This window comes from Sinocyclocheilus grahami, unplaced genomic scaffold (genome assembly GCF_001515645.1).
Source record: "Sinocyclocheilus grahami isolate Dianchi unplaced genomic scaffold, SAMN03320097.WGS_v1.1 scaffold213.1, whole genome shotgun sequence".
Taxonomy (NCBI): domain Eukaryota; kingdom Metazoa; phylum Chordata; class Actinopteri; order Cypriniformes; family Cyprinidae; genus Sinocyclocheilus; species Sinocyclocheilus grahami.
In genome coordinates, this window is record NW_015505392.1 from 72638 (window position 1) to 93672 (window position 21035).

Consider the following 21035-nt stretch of genomic DNA (forward strand, 5'->3'; position numbering starts at 1 on the left):
CCTGTGTTCCCCTGATTGCCCTGTGTTTAAAAGTCCCAGTCTGTTCAGTTTGTGGCTGTCGGGTCTACTTGTTGGATGTCGTGTGTTTCCCGTGTTCCTGTTGTGGATTTACCCCTGTGATTCAAGTATTAAAGACTGCTGACCGCTTCTCCGTGTCTCCATTGTTCCTCCCACAGCGATTTGTGACAACGTGCTTGAGGGCAAGTGACACACAATCATGTTAACGCTAGGAAAGTTTAAAACATATATGGCGACAATTAAGAAGGTGGAAAATATGTGCCATATAATATCTTATTTCAGTATTAGTCTTTACAAGTACTAATTTGAAGTTGAAATCACACCTTGCGTATTTTTATTCATATGCTCACAATTGCTTTGTAATTTTTTTAGACGCGTTAACTAAAAATATTACTTTATTGCTGTGCTTGTTGCATGATCAGTCTATTTTTCTATTATTCGGTAGAATTTGATATTCGTTTCGAAGTCATTATTCACACCTTTCCGCCTAAGGTGGTCTTGTCGCTTGCTATCACACTGATTGCATCTGAACGCTTGCCGAATGTACTACTGTCCAGAACGCCGCAACAACAACAATATGAATTCAGTGTTTCTTGCTGTGTAGAGCTGAATGTACAGGACGAGCAGGGCAGAACTCCTCTGCACTGGGCTGTAGAGCAGGATCAACCGCACAGCTGTGCATTATTGCTGGAGCTGGGTGCTGACCCCAACATCCTCAACAGCGCCATGATGGGCCCTCTGCATCTGGCTGTCACAAAGAGATACAATCATCTAGTAGAGGTCAGTAAAACATGCTGCTGGGAATCCGCTGGTGTCACAGTCAGGCCAGAGAGCAGCAGTAGATATGCTGTTTGCAGTCTGTTGAATAATTTGTCATTATATGCATCAGACTGTATCAGATATACTGTACTGGTCAAAGGTGTCCAAGTTGCCCAATAAATGCACCAAGGCTGTATTTATTTCCTTTAAAAAATACAGTAAAAACAGTAATATTTTTAAACTGGTTTCTATTTTAATATATTTTAAAATGAAACATTATTTTTATAGCAAAGCTGAATTTTCAGCAGTCATTACTCCAGTCTTCAATGTCACATGATCCTTCAGAAATCATTCTGTTTTTGAGACTGGCAGTCTGTTTTGGGGGTGGGGATTTTTCAGTTACTCTTTCTGCAGGTTGCATTATAACGCAAGTAGGTGACAACATTTTCTGTATGAGTGACTCATTTGAATCATTTACACAACTGATTCGTCCATAAAACACTAGCTACATCCTAAATCTCTTGCTTACCTACTTAAAACTTACTTTGTAACCATAAAAAAATTATGTTCTAATGTAAATATGAGTAGTATGAATGAAATTCGGATGAGCTACTTCCGCCATATTGTCACTAAAATATTAATAAATACTATAGTTGTATATAAATAATTCTAAAATAACACTAGTTAAAGTAAAAACAGATAAAGCAATGTTGTGTCTAAAATATACTTGTTTACAGAAGTTATGTCACACTCATACTCCTGCTGTTGATCTCAATATCATCACTCTGTAATTACCTGTGGTCTCATGTGTATAGTCGAATCACAGTCATACTGATATCCTCAACAACATTTATTTAGCGTGATTTAGCTGGGATAGCATACGGACAGCTCAGTGGGAAACTTGAGGGCATCTTCGGTGCAGAATCTGCTTTCTGTCAGAGTGAAATGCTGGAGGAATTATACTGATTGAATGCCATGCGGAAATTGATGATCATTTTGTTTGTGTCTGGCACAGGTCCTTTTTCAGTCCTGTGACAAAACAGATGCCAATATGCAGGGGGATCTGGGAAACACCCCTGTGATGCTGGCCTGCTGCACTAATAACTGCGAAGCTATTCAGTTTCTTGTGAGTATAAAAGAGCCATTAAAATAAACACACAAAAAAAATGACTGACATGATCCTCATTTCCTCATATTGTGTGATAAATGAGATTATTTTCTTTCCTTACAGTTCAAACATGGCGCCAAGATGTGTATTCAGAACAAACTGGGTCACTACGCTATCCATACGGTTGCTTTTGCAGGTGCCAAAGAGGCCATGGAGCTGGTTTTAAAAATTGGCAAGTGAATTTAATATTCTCATTCTACCAATTCATGATGAATCCACTCCCAACCCATTCACCATGCAGTTTAGACAGGCATTGTGTCTGTGCACAATACATGGGTGGTCTTCTATTCCGGAATGATGTGTTCCAGATATAAATATTTGTGGGGTTTTCTGACAGCTCCCTTTGGCTGAAAGACAAATGACACTGTTTTAATTTACATTACAGTCCAATATTTTCAGATTCTTAAATGCAAAACAGTTCAAACAAATAGAAGGTTCAACATGTCAAACGTGACTGCCAGCCTCTAGAGCTATTTGCAAGCATGTCACATGGTGACCAAACAAAGCAGTCATGCTTTCATTGTGATTGAGGTTTTTGACATCACCCAATGTCAGTCAATGTCAATTGATAGTTCACTGAAAAAAGAAAATTCTGTCACCATTTAATCACCCTCATGTCATTCTAAACCAGTATTGCTTTTTTATTTTCCTGTTGCAAATTTGAATAGTGTAAACCTCTTTTTCCATGAATTTCCAATAAATGGTGACTTGATGCAAAAAAAGAAAAAAAAAAAAAAGGACTGGTGCTTCAAAAAAGTTGCAAAAGGGGTCCATATGCCTCATGGGCTATATTCCAAGTATTATCTATCGTATGACTCCAGAAGACTTGGGATATAGGGCATGAGTTGTATGAAACACCTTTTGTTTGTTTGTTTTTGTCATTTTGGCTCCTTTCAGTGTACATGTTTGGTAAGACGTGAGGCAAATCAATTATGACAGTTTTATTTTGATGCTTTATTCCTCAAATTAATTGACAAGTATGGAAAAATTAAGCTGAACTCATCTCTTCTGTTTCTCACCCTCATAAAGGAGAAGAACTGGGCTTTTCCACTTCAGTGCACATTAACTGTTTGGATAAGACCAAAAGTACTCCCCTCCATCTGGCTGTACGAGGGGGCAACATTGAGGTGATCAAACTTTGCATCATTAAAGGAGCCAGAGTGGATCAGAAACAGGTAAGTGCTGTTACAAGACGTATAAAAAAATCTTTTTAAATATGAAAGTTAACAAGCATACCTAAAACGATCAAAGTAATCAAATTGCCCAAGGCTTGTGATGAAAAAGAACGTTTATTTTTCGTTTGGCAGGGAGCCCGTGGCAGCCCACTGTACTGTATGGTATTGTAAAAAAAAAAAAATTTATGAACTGATTGGAGAGAATCTTAAACTAATAGTTCACCAAAAAATGTTAATTATTTCATCTGTGGAACATAAAATTAAATATTTTTTTAATAAAGGTCTCAGTGTTTTTTTGTCCATAAAATGGAAGTCAAAGATAACCAAAATTGTTCGGTTACAAACATTCTTCAAAATATCTTGTTTTATTACCCACAGAATACAGAAAGTCATACAAGTTTGAAATAACTGTGAGGTTATTGGATGATGGATGACGGCAGAATTTACATTTTTGGATGAACTATTCCTTTAAGACTCTTTAAACATTGTGAGATTGTCATAGCAGTATCCTCTGATATAATAATTATATCCTCTGATATAATAATTATTTAATTATTAGTATTGTTTATAAAATGACTTTCTTGACCCTTTATCGCAATCCCTCTTATGCCAACAACAGTTCAAAGTTGAACTTAGGTTTCTATTTATTACTTTCACACTAAATAATATAGAAGCCCATTTCCACTACATAAGAAAAATCATGTTCTGGTAAATCATAAGTCATTTTTATGTCATAAAAAGTAAAAATTATGACAAAACAATTATGACAAAACATTGAAATTATGGCAATTGTTTTCATCACTAAAACTAAAAAGTTTCTGATTGGCCATTGCGTTCAAGAAATCAACATATATTTGTCTGTGATTAGCTTCATCGCTCAGCGCTGCACAAACACATTGTAAATAGGAACTTTCGCTGTCCAGAACGCAAACGCATACACACTGGATAGTTTGCCAGATCTTCAATTGCTTTTGCTTTTGTTTAGCACCCTCTAGTACCCCTGTAGAACCGGGCCTGGACTTGGCTAACTACTCCAATTGCAGTGGGGCTGACATCAGGGATTGAAAGATGAACGATATGGGGCAACAGCCCCTCCCCTCCCCCCTAATGTCGCCCATGGTCATAATTATGATTTACCAAGGAATTGTTTTTTCTTATGGGTGGAAATGAGCTTCCATATAATGGCTTCGAAACAAAAGTCATGCCAGTGCACCCGGTGGTTTCAGGTTCCATTTTTCCACTGACTAGATTTTTCACCGATATGAATTTTGTCATAAACATGTTTTATCAAAACTCCTCCTACAGCAGTAATAAGATAGTCAGCAAATTTATGTAATATAATCATGAGCCCATTATCATCAAGACTTATTTCTGTAGAAGCTTTTTGATACATTAAACCGCACTGAGGCTAACTGATAAGTTCGGAGACAAATATAAGAAAATTGCCTAATGTCGACCTATTCATTTTCATGAAATGCAGTCAGAAGAATGTAGCCTGCAATGAATACAAAAGCAGCCTGATTTCCTGGCTCTCGATCTTGACCACACAAACACACTCACACTCCTCCATTTGTCGTCTTCAGTCTGTAGCAGCAGGATTGATGCATTCAGTAATAGCTTCAGATAGTTAAACTGATACAAATTGCAGCCACTTACGTCTATAGCTGAGCTTGGCCGTTCTGTCCATTGCCACAGCAATTCAGCGTGCTCTCTCATTAATGGTTTGTGTTACTGGTGCAGCAGCTGAGAAATTGCCCCCCTCTTGCATTACCTGACCCTGCCTTTCCTACTTATGTCAAGCTAATAGCTGACTTCCATCTCAGTGTCTGTGTGTGGGGCTTGATTGTTTTGCAGTGTGACAAATCCACGGCCCTCCACTTTGCCTGCACTCAGGGTGCTCTGGAAGCCGTCAAAATCATGCTTTCTTCTTTCAACAAAGTGGAAGACATCATCAACATCAGGGATGCAAATATAAGAAAATTGCCTAATGTCGACCTATTCATTTTCATGAAATGCAGTCAGAAGAATGTAGCCTGCAATGAATACAAAAGCAGCCTGATTTCCTGGCTCTCGATCTTGACCACACAGACACAAACACACTCACACTCCTCCATTTGTCGTCTTCAGTCTGTAGCAGCAGGATTGATGCATTCAGTAATAGCTTCAGATAGTTAAACTGATACAAATTGCAGCAACTTACGTCTATAGCTGAGCTTGGCCGTTCTGTCCATTGCCACAGCAATTCAGCGTGCTCTCTCATTAATGGTTTGTGTTACTGGTGCAGCAGCTGAGAAATTGCCCCCCTCTTGCATTACCTGACCCTGCCTTTCCTACTTATGTCAAGCTAATAGCTGACTTCCATCTCAGTGTCTGTGTGTGGGGCTTGATTGTTTTGCAGTGTGACAAATCCACGGCCCTCCACTTTGCCTGCACTCAGGGTGCTCTGGAAGCCGTCAAAATCATGCTTTCTTCTTTCAACAAAGTGGAAGACATCATCAACATCAGGGATGGAGCCAATCAGACCCCCTTACATAGGTCAGTTTGATGCCATACTGCTCTCCAGTAGTTATTATGTGACGTAGTCTCCTGGTTTATCTCAGAGCTGATTTAAGCAATCTCAGTTCACGTTAAGTTAGCAAATATGGACATAAATAGCAAGGAAAGCAAATAACGTGAGCAGGTAATTTCATACTATTGCCCAAGAAACTATATGTGAGATGTTGCTGGTACTGGAGAATGTCTTTCAGATTTAGAGCACATTTGTTAAACAGGTTAGTTGTGGAAGCTGCCTGTAATTGCTACTTTCTTGCTATTGTGACTTTATCTGACAATGGCATTTTAGGAAACGGGATGAAAAGGGAAATCCTGAAGCATGCTCATGCTCCTATTTTCCATACAAAACATGCTGACCAAAGGGCTGTTCACACCAAGTATGATAATTATAACAATAATTATATTAGCATCCACACCAACACATAATAACGCACTCGATTCCCTGAGATTTGGGAACGAGTACTGCGTCTGCTAAAGAGGGGTGAGACGGGTGTTGTAGATGTCCTGAAGGGAGGGGAGAGAGAGAGAGGCACCAACGATCTTCTCAGCTGCTCTCACTGAGTGCTCGTTCCCGTATCTCAGGGAACCGAGGTTACGTTAGTAACGGAGTACGTTCCCTATTGATACTTCACTCGTACTGCGTCTGCTAAAGACACTATGGGAACATAGTACAATCACGCTGTGCTAAGGTAGAGGAACGACTAAATAACTAATTAACTTTAACTTTATTGTCCCTAAGGGGAAAATTATTTTCCACAGCACTGCACTTGTTTGACACACACAACATAACATACATAATACAAAAAATACAAAAAAACACTTAAGATAACCCTCAGCGATGTCTGTTGTTGAGATATGTGATAGCTGAAGGAATCAGGCTTCTTCCAAAATGGGCCATCCTGCACCTCATAGCCCTGTACCTGCGCCCTGAGGGCAGTGGGGCTCAATACTCATTAAGTTGATGTGTGGAGTCCTGTTCTATTGAAGTTGCAATGCGTATAATAGCTCTGTTATTGAGTTCGGTGAGGTTGGGTGTTGAAAGACTTATAACTTGCGCAGCAATATTGGACACCTTTGTGAGTTTGGTCCGGTTTTTAACAGAAAGCATGTTGAAAAAACAGGTAAAACAATACAATAGAATTGGCTGAATTATGCTCTGATATAGTAGCAATAATAATCGAGGAGCAAGATTAAGTCATTTTGAGTTAATGAATGACTGACAGTCTTTGGTGACATCTTTTCTGATTGCCCGTAATGTGCTGATCAAAAGCAAGTGTATTGTCCAATGTTACTCCGAGGTATTTGAAACTGTCCACTATTTCAACTGTTTGATTATGAATAACAATAGGATGTTGAGGTGAAGGGGGACTGACTATCAGCTCTTTTGTCTTGCTGACGTTGCGATTCAGATGATTATCCTCTCACCACTGGAAAAGTGCGTGACAGTGGTGTGATAGTCCATAACGGAGTTGTTGTCTTTGAGCAGGGCAAGAATGGCTGTGTCATCAGAGTATTTTTTTATACTGGGTGATGGACTGATGTTGACATTTGTGTGACGTGTGTACAAGAAAGCACTTATCACACAGCCCTGCGGTGCTCCAGTGTTGATAGTGAGAGAAGGTGTGGTCGAGCCCAGCCGAACTACTTGCTGCCTGTTGCTAAGGAAATTGTATATAAGATGAATCAACTGAGTGGGGATATTGAGATGATGCAGCTTCTGAATCATCAGATGCCTTTGGATGGAATTAAAAGCAGACCTAAAGTCCACAAAAAGTATCCTAGCAAAGTTGCCAGGAGAATACAGATACTGAAGGAGGAGATGCAGCAGACGGGCTAGAGCGTCCTCTGTGCCCCTTTTAGCCTTATAGGCAAATTGGATGTGGTCCAGTTGTAAATTGACTGATGGAAAGATGGTTTTCAGCAACAGCTTCTCCAGGCATTTCACAATTATAGATGTGAGGGCAACAGGTCAGTAGTGGTTGAGCTCCATGGGCCGTGGCTTCTTGGGGACAGGGATTATGATGGCCATTTTCCAGATGTAAGGTATGGTGGCAGTGAAGTAGGCCTCACTGAAGAGTAAATGAAAAATAGGTGAGAGCTCTTGAGCGCAGTTCCTCAGCACCTGTGCTGAGATGTCGTCGGGACCCGGGGCCTTGCCCAGCTTACATCTGCTGAGCTGACACCTCACATCTTCCACACTGAAGGGGGATGGTTCATCAGGGTCTGGAGGAGGGAGGGCTCTAAAAAGTTTTTCACATTCAGTTGAAAAATCCTGCTTGTCAAAACTGGCATAAAATGCATTGAGTTATTTTACAAATAGTGCTGGATCTGTTGCAGAATTTGCACAAGAAGTAGTTCTAAATTCACATTCTGTCCGTACTTTCTGAAACACTTGCTTTGTGTTCATATTGGAAAACTAATTTTCCAATCTGTCCTTGTACTTCAGTTTTGCCCTGAGTACCTCATTCTTGATTTTGCGGTTTGCCAATTTCAAGTTAACCCAATTCTTCTCTCTGAAGGCTTTATTTTTTTCTTTAAGGCATTGTTTTATTTGGGGGGTAATCCATGGCTTGGAGTTGGGATATTTCCTTACTGTTTTAACAGGGATGCACGTGCTAATACAAACGTTTATATAATCAGTAATAACAGAAACTTTGTCATTCAAATTCCCATCAGAAATGTCCCAATCAGTGCATGCCAGGGAACCCTGTAAGCGGGTGATGGCATCCCCTGACCACTGTGAGGCACTGTAGCATTGTGGACTATGTCGTTTCAGTTGTTGTTTGTACAGCGGGAATAGGGAGATGATGTTATGATCGGCAGCTCCCAGCGGTGGATAGGAACAGGTACGAAATGCATTGGTCACATTGCCATAACACATGTCCAAGATGTTTGCCCACCTAGTGGGGATGTCCACATACTGTTGGAATGATGGCAATACACAGTCCACCTTGTAGTTGTTAAAGTCCCCCAGAATGAACAGCTGAGCACCGGGATACTTAGCTAGCTTGTCGTTAGCATCCCCGGCTATGAGCTCAGCTGCTGTATTGATGTTAGCGCTGGGGGCAACGTAAACACAGCTGACCACAACAACAGGGAATTCCCGAGGCAAATAGTAGGGGTGAAGGGACACAGCTAGTATCTCCAGGTCGGCTGTACATGACTTGTGGTGTACTTTGATGTTATTTCACCACCTGTTGTTAATGTACAAGCACACTCCACCGCCGCGCATCTTCCCAGATTGCTCGGTTCTGTCTGCCCTGATTCTTGTGAAGTTGTCCAGGCTGACTTCAGCATCAGAGACTGACGGGTATATCCATGTTTCTGACAGGGCGATGATGCAAATATCCCTTAAGGCCCTTTCCAATCGACACCTGGCATGTAAAAAATCAATTTTATTGAGGAGTGAACGTACGTATGATAGTATAATGGAGGGGAAAGGAGGTTTAAATGGACGTTTCCTAATTCTGCTGTGAATACCCCCACATCTTCCTCTTCTCCTCGGCCGAAGCTCCGGTGGTAAAACCACATCAGGCTTGATGTTACACAGCAATGAGGACCGGTGTAATAAAAGCACATCACGGCTATAGGTGAGTAACCTGTTGCCAGTATCTGTCGGGTGTGCATGATTCCTGCAGATCAGCCATGCCGTTAAGATTAGGACAATAACAATCACATAGTAACGATGGATCATTGCTCATCCAGCCGAGTATAACTTAACATAAAAAGAAAAAAAAACATAGAAACACAAATGCATACACTTTACATTAATAAACGAGTTAAACAGAGTCAAACAAGCCGTGCTGTTGCAGCAGAGCATACGCCATGGTAACCTATTATAAGTATTATTAAGTATTATAACTTCCATAAGCAAGTAATGCCCATAGGGAAGTTAACAATAACCCAAGGCTAAAATGAGCTGAACTCCCTGAGGTCACGCCCGGCCTGGTTAATCGTTCCAGAGTATTCATGCAACTTCGGCACCCCAGGAGTTGAGAGCTGACAAGTAAACTAAAACCAGAGAGCTTGAGCGTGATACGGTCAAGGGCTCTCTATCAGGCTTGTTTGCGTAACGCAGTGCGTGTCTCTTCAAGAAGAAAGGACCCTGGCCTGTAAGGCCGGGACTTCCAGGTTATAAAACCTAGCAAATGTGGATGGCGAGGCCCAGCCGGTTTCCGCAATGGACACACCACTAGACCATGCCCAAGACGAGGCGATGCCTCTGGTGGAATGTGCCCATACTCCGATGTGACATTGTAGGCCCAATGACGAGTATGCTAGAGTGATAGCGTCTACTATCCATCTAGAGAGTCTTTGCTTTGTGACCGGATACCCTTTGGTGCGGTTACCAAAGCTAACAAAGAGTTGTTCCGACCATCTGAAGGGGGCGGAACGCTCAATGTAAATTCTTAGAGCTCTGACCCTGGCCTGTAAGGCCGGGACTTCCAGGTTATAAAACCTAGCAAATGTGGATGGCGAGGCCCAGCCGGTTTCCGCAATGGACACACCACTAGACCATGCCCAAGACGAGGCGATGCCTCTGGTGGAATGTGCCCATACTCCGATGTGACATTGTAGGCCCAATGACGAGTATGCTAGAGTGATAGCGTCTACTATCCATCTAGAGAGTCTTTGCTTTGTGACCGGATACCCTTTGGTGCGGTTACCAAAGCTAACAAAGAGTTGTTCCGACCATCTGAAGGGGGCGGAACGCTCAATGTAAATTCTTAGAGCTCTGACGGGGCAGAGCAGGGATAACTCTCTGTCCTCTTCAGAGGGAGGAAGCATAGAGAGCGCAATGACCTGTGCTCTGAATGGAGTGGAGAGAACCTTGGGTACGTAACCATGCCTTAGTTCTCAGTTAGGCCCAGATTCCAGGCAGGCAGGGCTAATGTAAAGTGCCTGCAGGTCTCCTATTCGCTTTACCGATGCTAGTGCCAGAAGCAGAGCAGTCTTCAGCGACAGTGACCGGAGATTGGTAGACTGTAGCGGCTCAAAAGGAGGGCCCTCAGCACAGTGGGCAGATCCCATGAAGGCACAGTGAGGGGGCGAGGCGGATTCAGCCTCCTGGTGCCCCTCAGGAAGTGGACAACCACGCTGTTCCTGCCCACTGATTGGCCCGCAATAGGGGCATGAGAGGCCTCTATAGCTGCTACATAACCCTTGAGGGTGGATGGGGAGCGTCCCTTATCCAGCAGCTCTTGCAGGAATGACAACACCACTGACAGATCGGAGGTAGAAGGGTCTTCGCCATGGCGTAGGCACCAAGCAGAGAAAATAGACCACTTAAGGCCGTAGAGGCGTCTCGTAGACAGGGCTGCCAGAGGTGTAGGGCCCACAATTCGGGCCGAGGGAGCCATATTGTCCCGTCTGCTTGAGAGAGGAGATCCCGTCTCAACAGAATGGGCCAAAGGGCCGCTACCAACAGCTGGGTCAGCTCTGATAGCCACAGTTGCTTCTTCCAGAGAGGGGCCACCGGGAGAACCTTGTGTCCTTGTGTGGGATCAGGGCGATTGGGGGAAATGCATAAAGGAGGAGGTTAGGCCAATCGTGGGCCAACGCGTCTCCGGTCTTCGAATAATAAATTGGGCAGTGAGATTTATCTTCTGAGGTGAAGAGGTCTACCTCGGCCTCGCCGAAGATCTCCCAGATTCTCTGAACCGTCTGCAGATGGAGCATCCACTCCTCTGAGGAGACATTGCTCCTTGATAACATGTCTGCTCCTCGATTCAATTTGCCCGGTATATGCACCCTCACCGTAATATGTAGGCGTCCGTGACGCCACGCATGGGATGGAACCCGCGGTTTCAACCAGCGCTGAAGGGGATGCATACGAAGCAGACCCAGCTGTAGTGCTGGTGACGCTGCGGCCATGAGGCCCAGCATCCTCTGAAACGTTTTGAGAGGGCGAGTTGCACCGATCTCGAAGGAGGCCGCCAGTCTCCGTATGGCCAGAGCCCGTTCCGACACGACTACAGCTCTCATTTGAGCTGAGTCGAAAACTGTTCCCAGGAACGATATTCGCTGGCTGGGCAACAACGTGCTCTTGGCAAAATTGAACTTGAGTCCCAGGCGCTCTAAGTGGTCCTGTGTGATATTAATTCTGCCTCTGACTTGGCCAGCACGAGCCAGTCGTCGAGGTAGTTGAGAATGCGGATTCCCATCTGTCTCAGAGGGGAAAGAGCCGCGTCCATGCACTTCGTAAAATTGCGGGGGGCCCGAAGGGAAAGACCGTGTTTTGATAAGCCACTCCCTCGAAGGTGAATCTCAAGAATCATCTGTGACGGGGGGCTATCTGGATGTGAAAGTATGCATCCTTCAGGTCCAGAGAAAATAACCAGTCCTCTGAGCAAATCTGCGCGAGGATCTGTTTCAGCATAGTCATCCTGAACGATCTTTTCATGAGGGCATGATGCAGGTGTCTGAGATTGAGGATGGGCCGGAGGCCACCATCCTATTTGGGGACGAGGAAGTAACGGCTGTAGAATCCTGACTCGCTCTGAGCTGGAGGAACCGTACTGAAAACTGTTCCCAGGAACGATATTCGCTGGCTGGGCAACAACGTGCTCTTGGCAAAATTGAACTTGAGTCCCAGGCGCTCTAAGTGGTCCTGTGTGATATTAATTCTGCCTCTGACTTGGCCAGCACGAGCCAGTCGTCGAGGTAGTTGAGAATGCGGATTCCCATCTGTCTCAGAGGGGAAAGAGCCGCGTCCATGCACTTCGTAAAATTGCGGGGGGCCCGAAGGGAAAGACCGTGTTTTGATAAGCCACTCCCTCGAAGGTGAATCTCAAGAATCATCTGTGACGGGGGGCTATCTGGATGTGAAAGTATGCATCCTTCAGGTCCAGAGAAAAGAACCAGTCCTCTGAGCAAATCTGCGCGAGGATCTGTTTCAGCATAGTCATCCTGAACGATCTTTTCATGAGGGCATGATGCAGGTGTCTGAGATTGAGGATGGGCCGGAGGCCACCATCCTATTTGGGGACGAGGAAGTAACGGCTGTAGAATCCTGACTCACTCTGAGCTGGAGGAACCGTACTACAGCTCCTTTTGCCAGCAGATTCATCACCTCTGACCGCAGGACATGAGCGTCCCTGCTTTGTACTAAGGTGGGGACCACGGTGCGAGAAATGGAAGAGTAAATTTGCTCTCTGTTAATGTTTGTGTTTTACTTTTCTTGCTATAACAGCGACCAGTTGTGTGGGCGCTTTTGAACAGGACCAGTATTCACAACGGAGTTCATAACAAACACATTGCCGTCGGCACCCGGAACTGAACGGGGTGGTTCTGATCAGAGGCCGTTTGGGGGGCGCTAGACTCAATGCCCTCGTAGCGAGAGCACTCAGCCCCCATGGGCGTGGCCCAGACGCATCTAGAATCTGAGGCTGTCAGCGATAATCATTAGTGACAGCGTTCCCTTTCAATCTGCCTAAAAAGATCAAAACCGCTCATTAGAAGAGGGGTACTGATGATTTTTTATGTGTAAACACACTGGCAGATCAAAAGTGCTCTGCGCATTCTCTCAAATCCGCTCGTAGCGGACGAGGGGAGGGGCCGTCTTCATTTAACCGCGGCGAACCGCGAGCGCAGCAGAGCGAGACACACGCTCTTGTAGCGGTCTATCTCAGTGTGCACAGTCTCGGCGTAGGTGTGGCCCGGGTGAGCGGCACAATCAACTCGAAACTGTCAGCGATATAAAATCATTGGTGACAGCTGATCCTCATGTGTAAAACACGCTGGCCGATCAAAGAGCTGCGTGGGGACAGACTCAGGCTTTCATAGTGAAAGCAGCCTCCGCGACGCTTACACAAATGTAAAGCAGTCAGAATTCGCCATTTCGTCCTCTGAGGTAACCGGGAGGAGGAGAAACTTGAGGAGGGGACCAGCGAGCGAAACAGGAACAGACTGGGGCTTTCTAATGAAAGCAGCCTGTCTGAGTGCAGCTTCAGCGCCGCACACACAATGCGAAGCTGTCAGCAATAGAGAGGTGACAGCATTCTGCTCCGATCCACCCAGGAGGTTAGAACCGCTCGATGTTACGAGGGGTGCTGGTCCTCACTTGTAAAACACCCCAGCAGATCAAAGTGCAGTGGGGAGAGCAGGCACATGGGCTCTGTGCCGGCGTACGATTGCTTAAACCTGGTTGCTCAGCCCCATGGCTCTGCTGTTTCTATCTCCGAGCTTTGCTGAGAGAGGAGAAATGAGAGAGTGGGGCTGCCTTCGTTGAAGAAGGCGGGGCGCGAGTGGAGAGGGGTGAGACTCAAGCTCTCAGTGAGAGCATTCCGTCTCAGTGAGCGTGCAGTCTCTGCGTGGGGGCGGCCCAGACAGGCGACGCGCTCACTACTCCTCTAGCCACACCCGCAGCACAACATTTGCAACAACGTCGCAAGAAAATTAACTCTTTTAAGAACTTGCCTGTTAGAAATAAGCTCTTTTAGGCTGTTTTTAGGCTCGCCGGATTGCTGCGGGGAATTAGCTGGGACCTCTGCTGCTACGATGCTGAAGGTAGCGGGAGGAGCGGCGAATCAGCTTAATTCCTGCTGCATTGCTTTCTACAGCGAGCAGATCATCATCGTCGCTGAAGGAGAAGAAATCTGAGAATCCTGTGGCGAACACCCGCTTATATGTTTAAGCTCTAAATGTTCACGCTTATAAATGTTCAAGCTCTTTAAAGCAACTGTACTGTATGTACAGGTAATAGGCAATATTTATTTATTAAGGTGTTTTACCACCATTTGCCTTCAATACAACTTCCAACCTTCATAGATTCATACAAATTTTGAAACTGCATGTCATCAAATCAGAGATGTTAGAGGAATCTTCTTCTCACACATCTCTCCAAAAACCGAGGGTGGCAGCAACAAATGCATGTGTGCAGCTATCCACTGTAATTACCACAGTGATATATTTACAAAAGTGAATTCCACTCACTTAACTGTAGGGGGCTTTAAAGTCACAAAAATAGACATAACTACATACTGCTGGTTTAAAGTCAGGTGGATTCTGGTTGGCTGTCAATGTTTTTACCATTCATCAACTGGGGGGAAAAACAGTCTAAAAGTGATTCCAACAATATTGTCATTATTGTTATAGTTGTAGTGTGGACCTCCCTATTGTCATAGAATTTGAACGATTATTTTAAAGTTATAGTTATCATAGTTATAGTTGTTATAGATATCATCCTTGGTGTGAACGGGTTATCAAACTCAAAAAGCACAATAAAAGTCCAAATTATGCTATATTTCACATCTTTTCAAGCTGTACATTGAGGGCATTTTAAAAAGTTACTCACAAATCTTAAATCTTATTCACACTGTTGTATATGCAGACTTTCTGTGTCTGATTTGATTAGGAGATGCACAAAAGCCAGTGGCATTTTTTGTTGTTTAAGTCCTGAAATGGGAAGATTTTCATTGTTGGCTGAACTATCCCTTTAAAAAGACCTGAACTATTTACAGAAATGCACACCGTATACTGCTTACAAGTCAAATAAATGTCCTTTAAATTGTTAAATTATTCATATTCAGTGCTAGGAGTGCAACATACAATATAAGAACATTATAGGATCATACTAGGACTTTTAAGCAAATCTGCACTGGATTTCACACTCCTAATTTATTCAGAGTACAAGAAAACATTATGAAGGTGAAACGTATTAAAGCAATCTAACTGAAAGATCATTCCTTGAGCCATGTCAGACGACCCCGGGCTAATGTTGCAATATGAGACTTCTTTACCTTCTTTAGTCTTTTTTCATAAGACTTTTAAATTTTTTTTTAAACTATATATATATATATAATGTATGTATGCGAGCGTATGTAAATAATTATTTGCATATGTATTTATATGCTTTATATACATTTTAATTTGTAAAATGTATGTATTTGGAAACAATATCTAAAAGTAGAAACTAGAAAGCATTTCAAACTGTGTAGCTGTTTAATATGTACAATGTTTTTGTCATTTTTAAAATATGTATTTGTATTCTTGTTGGTACAATATGACTTTTAAAGCACTTTTTTGCTATGACCAAACAAATGTATTAATAATGGTTATGCCATTAGCGTGCTTGGCCTATTACAATTCACAGCTGTATTTGTTTGATTAATATCCATGCTTCAATGATTAACAATCACTTTTTTTTCCTAATAGAGCCACGTTGTTTGATCATGTCGAGTTGGTTGAATATCTTATTTCAAAGGTAAATGTTTAAATGGCTGCTTTGTGAGAATGTGAGCAGCTAAAACACTCTGTGAACCAGCAAGCTGCCAAGCTTGGAGTTATCTTTTGAAAAGATGAATATTAAGCACCCAATATCTCATCATCTTATCGTATGTCCTTTGATGTCCAATATCTCACCATATGTCCTTAGATAAAGCTGCTAATTCACTGTCATTTGGATCTCATTTGTCTTGGAAAGGAAGCAGAAATTGACTGCATTGACTGTAAGGGACTGTCTCCTATGCTGATGGCCTCCAGATGCGGTGCTTGGAAAACAGTTGCGTTTTTGCTGTCAATTGGTAAACATTTTCAACACGTTATAGCTCCAAAATTATTTGCATGTACATTTCTGCATATTTAACATATTGTCTTATTGAAAAAAGGTGCCAATTTCAGAATCAAAGACAAAGTAGGTCGCAACTTCCTCCACTTTGTCGTTCTTCAACCAAAAGGGCTGAAAAATCTTCCTGAGACAGTCTTACAGGTGTGAAAACCTTCCTAAATGTCAAGTTCAGTTTGTCAGATGCAGAACACAACTCTTAGAGTACAAGTGACCCTTTGTTATGGATTATTACATAATGTACTGTTTTAAACATGCGTATGTTCTGTATATAGTTATAAGAGCCCATTGCCTCCTCCAGAGCAACGCCGTGAAGGAGATGTTGTCTGGTGAGGATGTTGAAGGCTGCACTCCTCTGCACTACGCCTGCAAACTTGGCATCCACGATTCGGTCAAAAATATGCTGGGTCTTAATATCTTTGTGGGTCAAAAGTCACGGGAGAAGAAATCAGCGCTTCACTTCGCTGCAGAGTGAGAACGTTTGTAATACAGCCACAGCTATTTCAAAATCAGATCTTTGTGCATATTTTCTTATATATATATGCAATAGGTTTTGACCTATAATAACATATCAAAGGTAGTTCTGACCATTTATGAGAATTTTGCAGGCCTTAAAACAAATGAATGCAGCATAACGCCAAGCTTTCAAATCTTACACACTCTAAATATAACTCTATAACTCCAGCTAATATTAAGTGTTTACTCCAATTTCTGTCAGATATGGGCGTACAAACACATGTAAAAGGCTGCTGGAGACCCTCACAGACTCTAAAATGCTGAACGATTGGGATGAAAAGGGTCTGACGCCCCTCCATCTTGCTTCAATGGCAGGACACACTCAAGTTGTGGAGCTGCTGCTCAGGAGTGGTGCGCTGTTTCAAAGGTACATCATACTTTTCTGGGAATCTACATTTTCACAGTCATCTCAAGCAGTTTTTCATAAATACGGTGTTATTTTAGCATCATTGAGTTACTGTTATAGTTGCATTTCAGTTAAAGTTTTAATAATTTTCTTGCGTGTTTTTTTATGTCTAATGTAGATGTTAGTTTTTAGTTAATTTAGTATTTCAACTTAAATTTAATGGAATCGGGGGAAAGTCGGTATCCCATCGTCCTTGCACTTCATAAAAGTGCAGGGGGCCAGTATGCATCCAGCGAAAACCAGTCTCCTGAGCGAATTTGCGCAAGGATCTGTTTCAGCATAGTCATCCTGAACGATCTTTTCATGAGGGCATGATGCAGGTGTCTGAGATTGAGGATGGGCCGGAGGCCACCATCCTATTTGGGGACGAGGAAGTAACGGCTGTAGAATCCTGACTCACTCTGAGCTGGAGGAACCGTACTACAGCTCCTTTTGCCAGCAGATTCATCACCTCTGACCGCAGGACATGAGCGTCCCTGCTTTGTACTAAGGTGGGGACCACGGTGCGAGAAATGGAAGAGTAAATTTGCTCTCTGTTAATGTTTGTGTTTTACTTTTCTTGCTATAACAGCGACCAGTTGTGTGGGCGCTTTTGAACAGGACCAGTATTCACAACGGAGTTCATAACAAACACATTGCCGTCGGCACCCGGAACTGAACGGGGTGGTTCTGATCAGAGGCCGTTTGGGGGGCGCTAGACTCAATGCCCTCGTAGCGAGAGCACTCAGCCCCCATGGGCGTGGCCCAGACGCATCTAGAATCTGAGGCTGTCAGCGATAATCATTAGTGACAGCGTTCCCTTTCAATCTGCCTAAAAAGATCAAAACCGCTCATTAGAAGAGGGGTACTGATGATTTTTTATGTGTAAACACACTGGCAGATCAAAAGTGCTCTGCGCATTCTCTCAAATCCGCTCGTAGCGGACGAGGGGAGGGGCCGTCTTCATTTAACCGCGGCGAACCGCGAGCGCAGCAGAGCGAGACACACGCTCTTGTAGCGGTCTATCTCAGTGTGCACAGTCTCGGCGTAGGTGTGGCCCGGGCGAGCGGCACAATCAACTCGAAACTGTCAGCGATATAAAATCATTGGTGACAGCTGATCCTCATGTGTAAAACACGCTGGCCGATCAAAGAGCTGCGTGGGGACAGACTCAGGCTTTCATAGTGAAAGCAGCCTCCGCGACGCTTACACAAATGTAAAGCAGTCAGAATTCGCCATTTCGTCCTCTGAGGTAACCGGGAGGAGGAGAAACTTGAGGAGGGGACCAGCGAGCAAAACAGGAACAGACTGGGGCTTTCTAATGAAAGCAGCCTGTCTGAGTGCAGCTTCAGCGCCGCACACACAATGCGAAGCTGTCAGCAATAGAGAGGTGACAGCATTCTGCTCCGATCCACCCAGGAGGTTAGAACCGCTCGATGTTACGAGGGGTGCTGGTCCTCACTTGTAAAACACCCCAGCAGATCAAAGTGCAGTGGGGAGAGCAGGCACATGGGCTCTGTGCCGGCGTACGATTGCTTAAACCTGGTTGCTCAGCCCCATGGCTCTGCTGTTTCTATCTCCGAGCTTTGCTGAGAGAGGAGAAATGAGAGAGTGGGGCTGCCTTCGTTGAAGAAGGCGGGGCGCGAGTGGAGAGGGGTGAGACTCAAGCTCTCAGTGAGAGCATTCCGTCTCAGTGAGCGTGCAGTCTCTGCGTGGGGGCGGCCCAGACAGGCGACGCGCTCACTACTCCTCTAGCCACACCCGCAGCACAACATTTGCAACAACGTCGCAAGAAAATTAACTCTTTTAAGAACTTGCCTGTTAGAAATAAGCTCTTTTAGGCTGTTTTTAGGCTCGCCGGATTGCTGCGGGGAATTAGCTGGGACCTCTGCTGCTACGATGCTGAAGGTAGCGGGAGGAGCGGCGAATCAGCTTAATTCCTGCTGCATTGCTTTCTACAGCGAGCAGATCATCATCGTCGCTGAAGGAGAAGAAATCTGAGAATCCTGTGGCGAACACCCGCTTATATGTTTAAGCTCTAAATGTTCACGCTTATAAATGTTCAAGCTCTTTAAAGCAACTGTACTGTATGTACAGGTAATAGGCAATATTTATTTATTAAGGTGTTTTACCACCATTTGCCTTCAATACAACTTCCAACCTTCATAGATTCATACAAATTTTGAAACTGCATGTCATCAAATCAGAGATGTTAGAGGAATCTTCTTCTCACACATCTCTCCAAAAACCGAGGGTGGCAGCAACAAATGCATGTGTGCAGCTATCCACTGTAATTACCACAGTGATATATTTACAAAAGTGAATTCCACTCACTTAACTGTAGGGGGCTTTAAAGTCACAAAAATAGACATAACTACATACTGCTGGTTTAAAGTCAGGTGGATTCTGGTTGGCTGTCAATGTTTTTACCATTCATCAACTGGGGGGAAAAAACAGTCTAAAAGTGATTCCAACAATATTGTCATTATTGTTATAGTTGTAGTGTGGACCTCCCTATTGTCATAGAATTTGAACGATTATTTTAAAGTTATAGTTATCATAGTTATAGTTGTTATAGATATCATCCTTGGTGTGAACGGGTTATCAAACTCAAAAAGCACAATAAAAGTCCAAATTATGCTATATTTCACATCTTTTCAAGCTGTACATTGAGGGCATTTTAAAAAGTTACTCACAAATCTTAAATCTTATTCACACTGTTGTATATGCAGACTTTCTGTGTCTGATTTGATTAGGAGATGCACAAAAGCCAGTGGCATTTTTTGTTGTTTAAGTCCTGAAATGGGAAGATTTTCATTGTTGGCTGAACTATCCCTTTAAAAAGACCTGAACTATTTACAGAAATGCACACCGTATACTGCTTACAAGTCAAATAAATGTCCTTTAAATTGTTAAATTATTCATATTCAGTGCTAGGAGTGCAACATACAATATAAGAACATTATAGGATCATACTAGGACTTTTAAGCAAATCTGCACTGGATTTCACACTCCTAATTTATTCAGAGTACAAGAAAACATTATGAAGGTGAAACGTATTAAAGCAATCTAACTGAAAGATCATTCCTTGAGCCATGTCAGACGACCCCGGGCTAATGTTGCAATATGAGACTTCTTTACCTTCTTTAGTCTTTTTTCATAAGACTTTTAAATTTTTTTTTAAACTATATATATATATATAATGTATGTATGCGAGCGTATGTAAATAATTATTTGCATATGTATTTATATGCTTTATATACATTTTAATTTGTAAAATGTATGTATTTGCGCTGACGGCCAAGGCTTACAGTGCTGCTGGACAGGCCGCTTCCAACCTGCACGCCATGGCCCTCCTGCAAGTCCACAAGGCCAAGGCGTTGAAGCAGTTGCACGAGGATGGTGCTGACCCAGGTGTGCTGCAAGAACTGCGCACGGCGATGAACCTCGCACTCCACGGCGCGGGCCCTGGGTCAGACGATGTCCACATGGGTGGTCCAGAAGCGCCACCTATGGCTGACCTTGGCGGATAGGAGGGAGGCCGACAAGCATCGCTTTCTGGACTCCCCGATCTCCCAGGCCGGCCTATTCGGCGAAGCGGTGGAGGGCTTTGCCCAACAGTTCTCCATCCGCGCAGAAGCAGACAGAGGCGTTTCGACATATCCTGCCCCGGCGGTCTGCTGCTGTCTCCCCCCCACCGCCGGCTGCAGCCCCTCTGTCTGCTCGTCGCCGAGGGTGTGAAGCGCCAGGGCAGGCGGCGTCCCTGAGATGGGCGACCCGGAGCTCTTGGATCCTGCTCTTCAGGAGATTGTGACCGCACCACTCCTTCCCCCGGAGGAGGGCCGGGTGGAGAATCTTTTGTTCCCGTTTGTTTCTGTTCCGCCACTGGCTACCCAG

At 43.8% G+C, this 21035-nt stretch overlaps 1 protein-coding gene across 1 annotated transcript in view; it reads left to right on the forward strand.

The window, feature by feature from the left end:
• Positions 1-21035, forward strand: part of LOC107596046 (transient receptor potential cation channel subfamily A member 1-like) — a 40417-nt gene that overhangs the window by 8216 nt on the left and 11166 nt on the right. Inside the window, exons 4-12 of the mRNA XM_016286652.1 lie at positions 1793-1903; positions 2009-2117; positions 2975-3120; positions 5519-5655; positions 15829-15877; positions 16097-16196; positions 16281-16381; positions 16539-16708; positions 16956-17120. Of these exons, the coding sequence (XP_016142138.1) occupies positions 1793-1903; positions 2009-2117; positions 2975-3120; positions 5519-5655; positions 15829-15877; positions 16097-16196; positions 16281-16381; positions 16539-16708; positions 16956-17120 (1088 nt within the window). The remainder of the gene's footprint in view (positions 1-1792; positions 1904-2008; positions 2118-2974; positions 3121-5518; positions 5656-15828; positions 15878-16096; positions 16197-16280; positions 16382-16538; positions 16709-16955; positions 17121-21035) is intronic.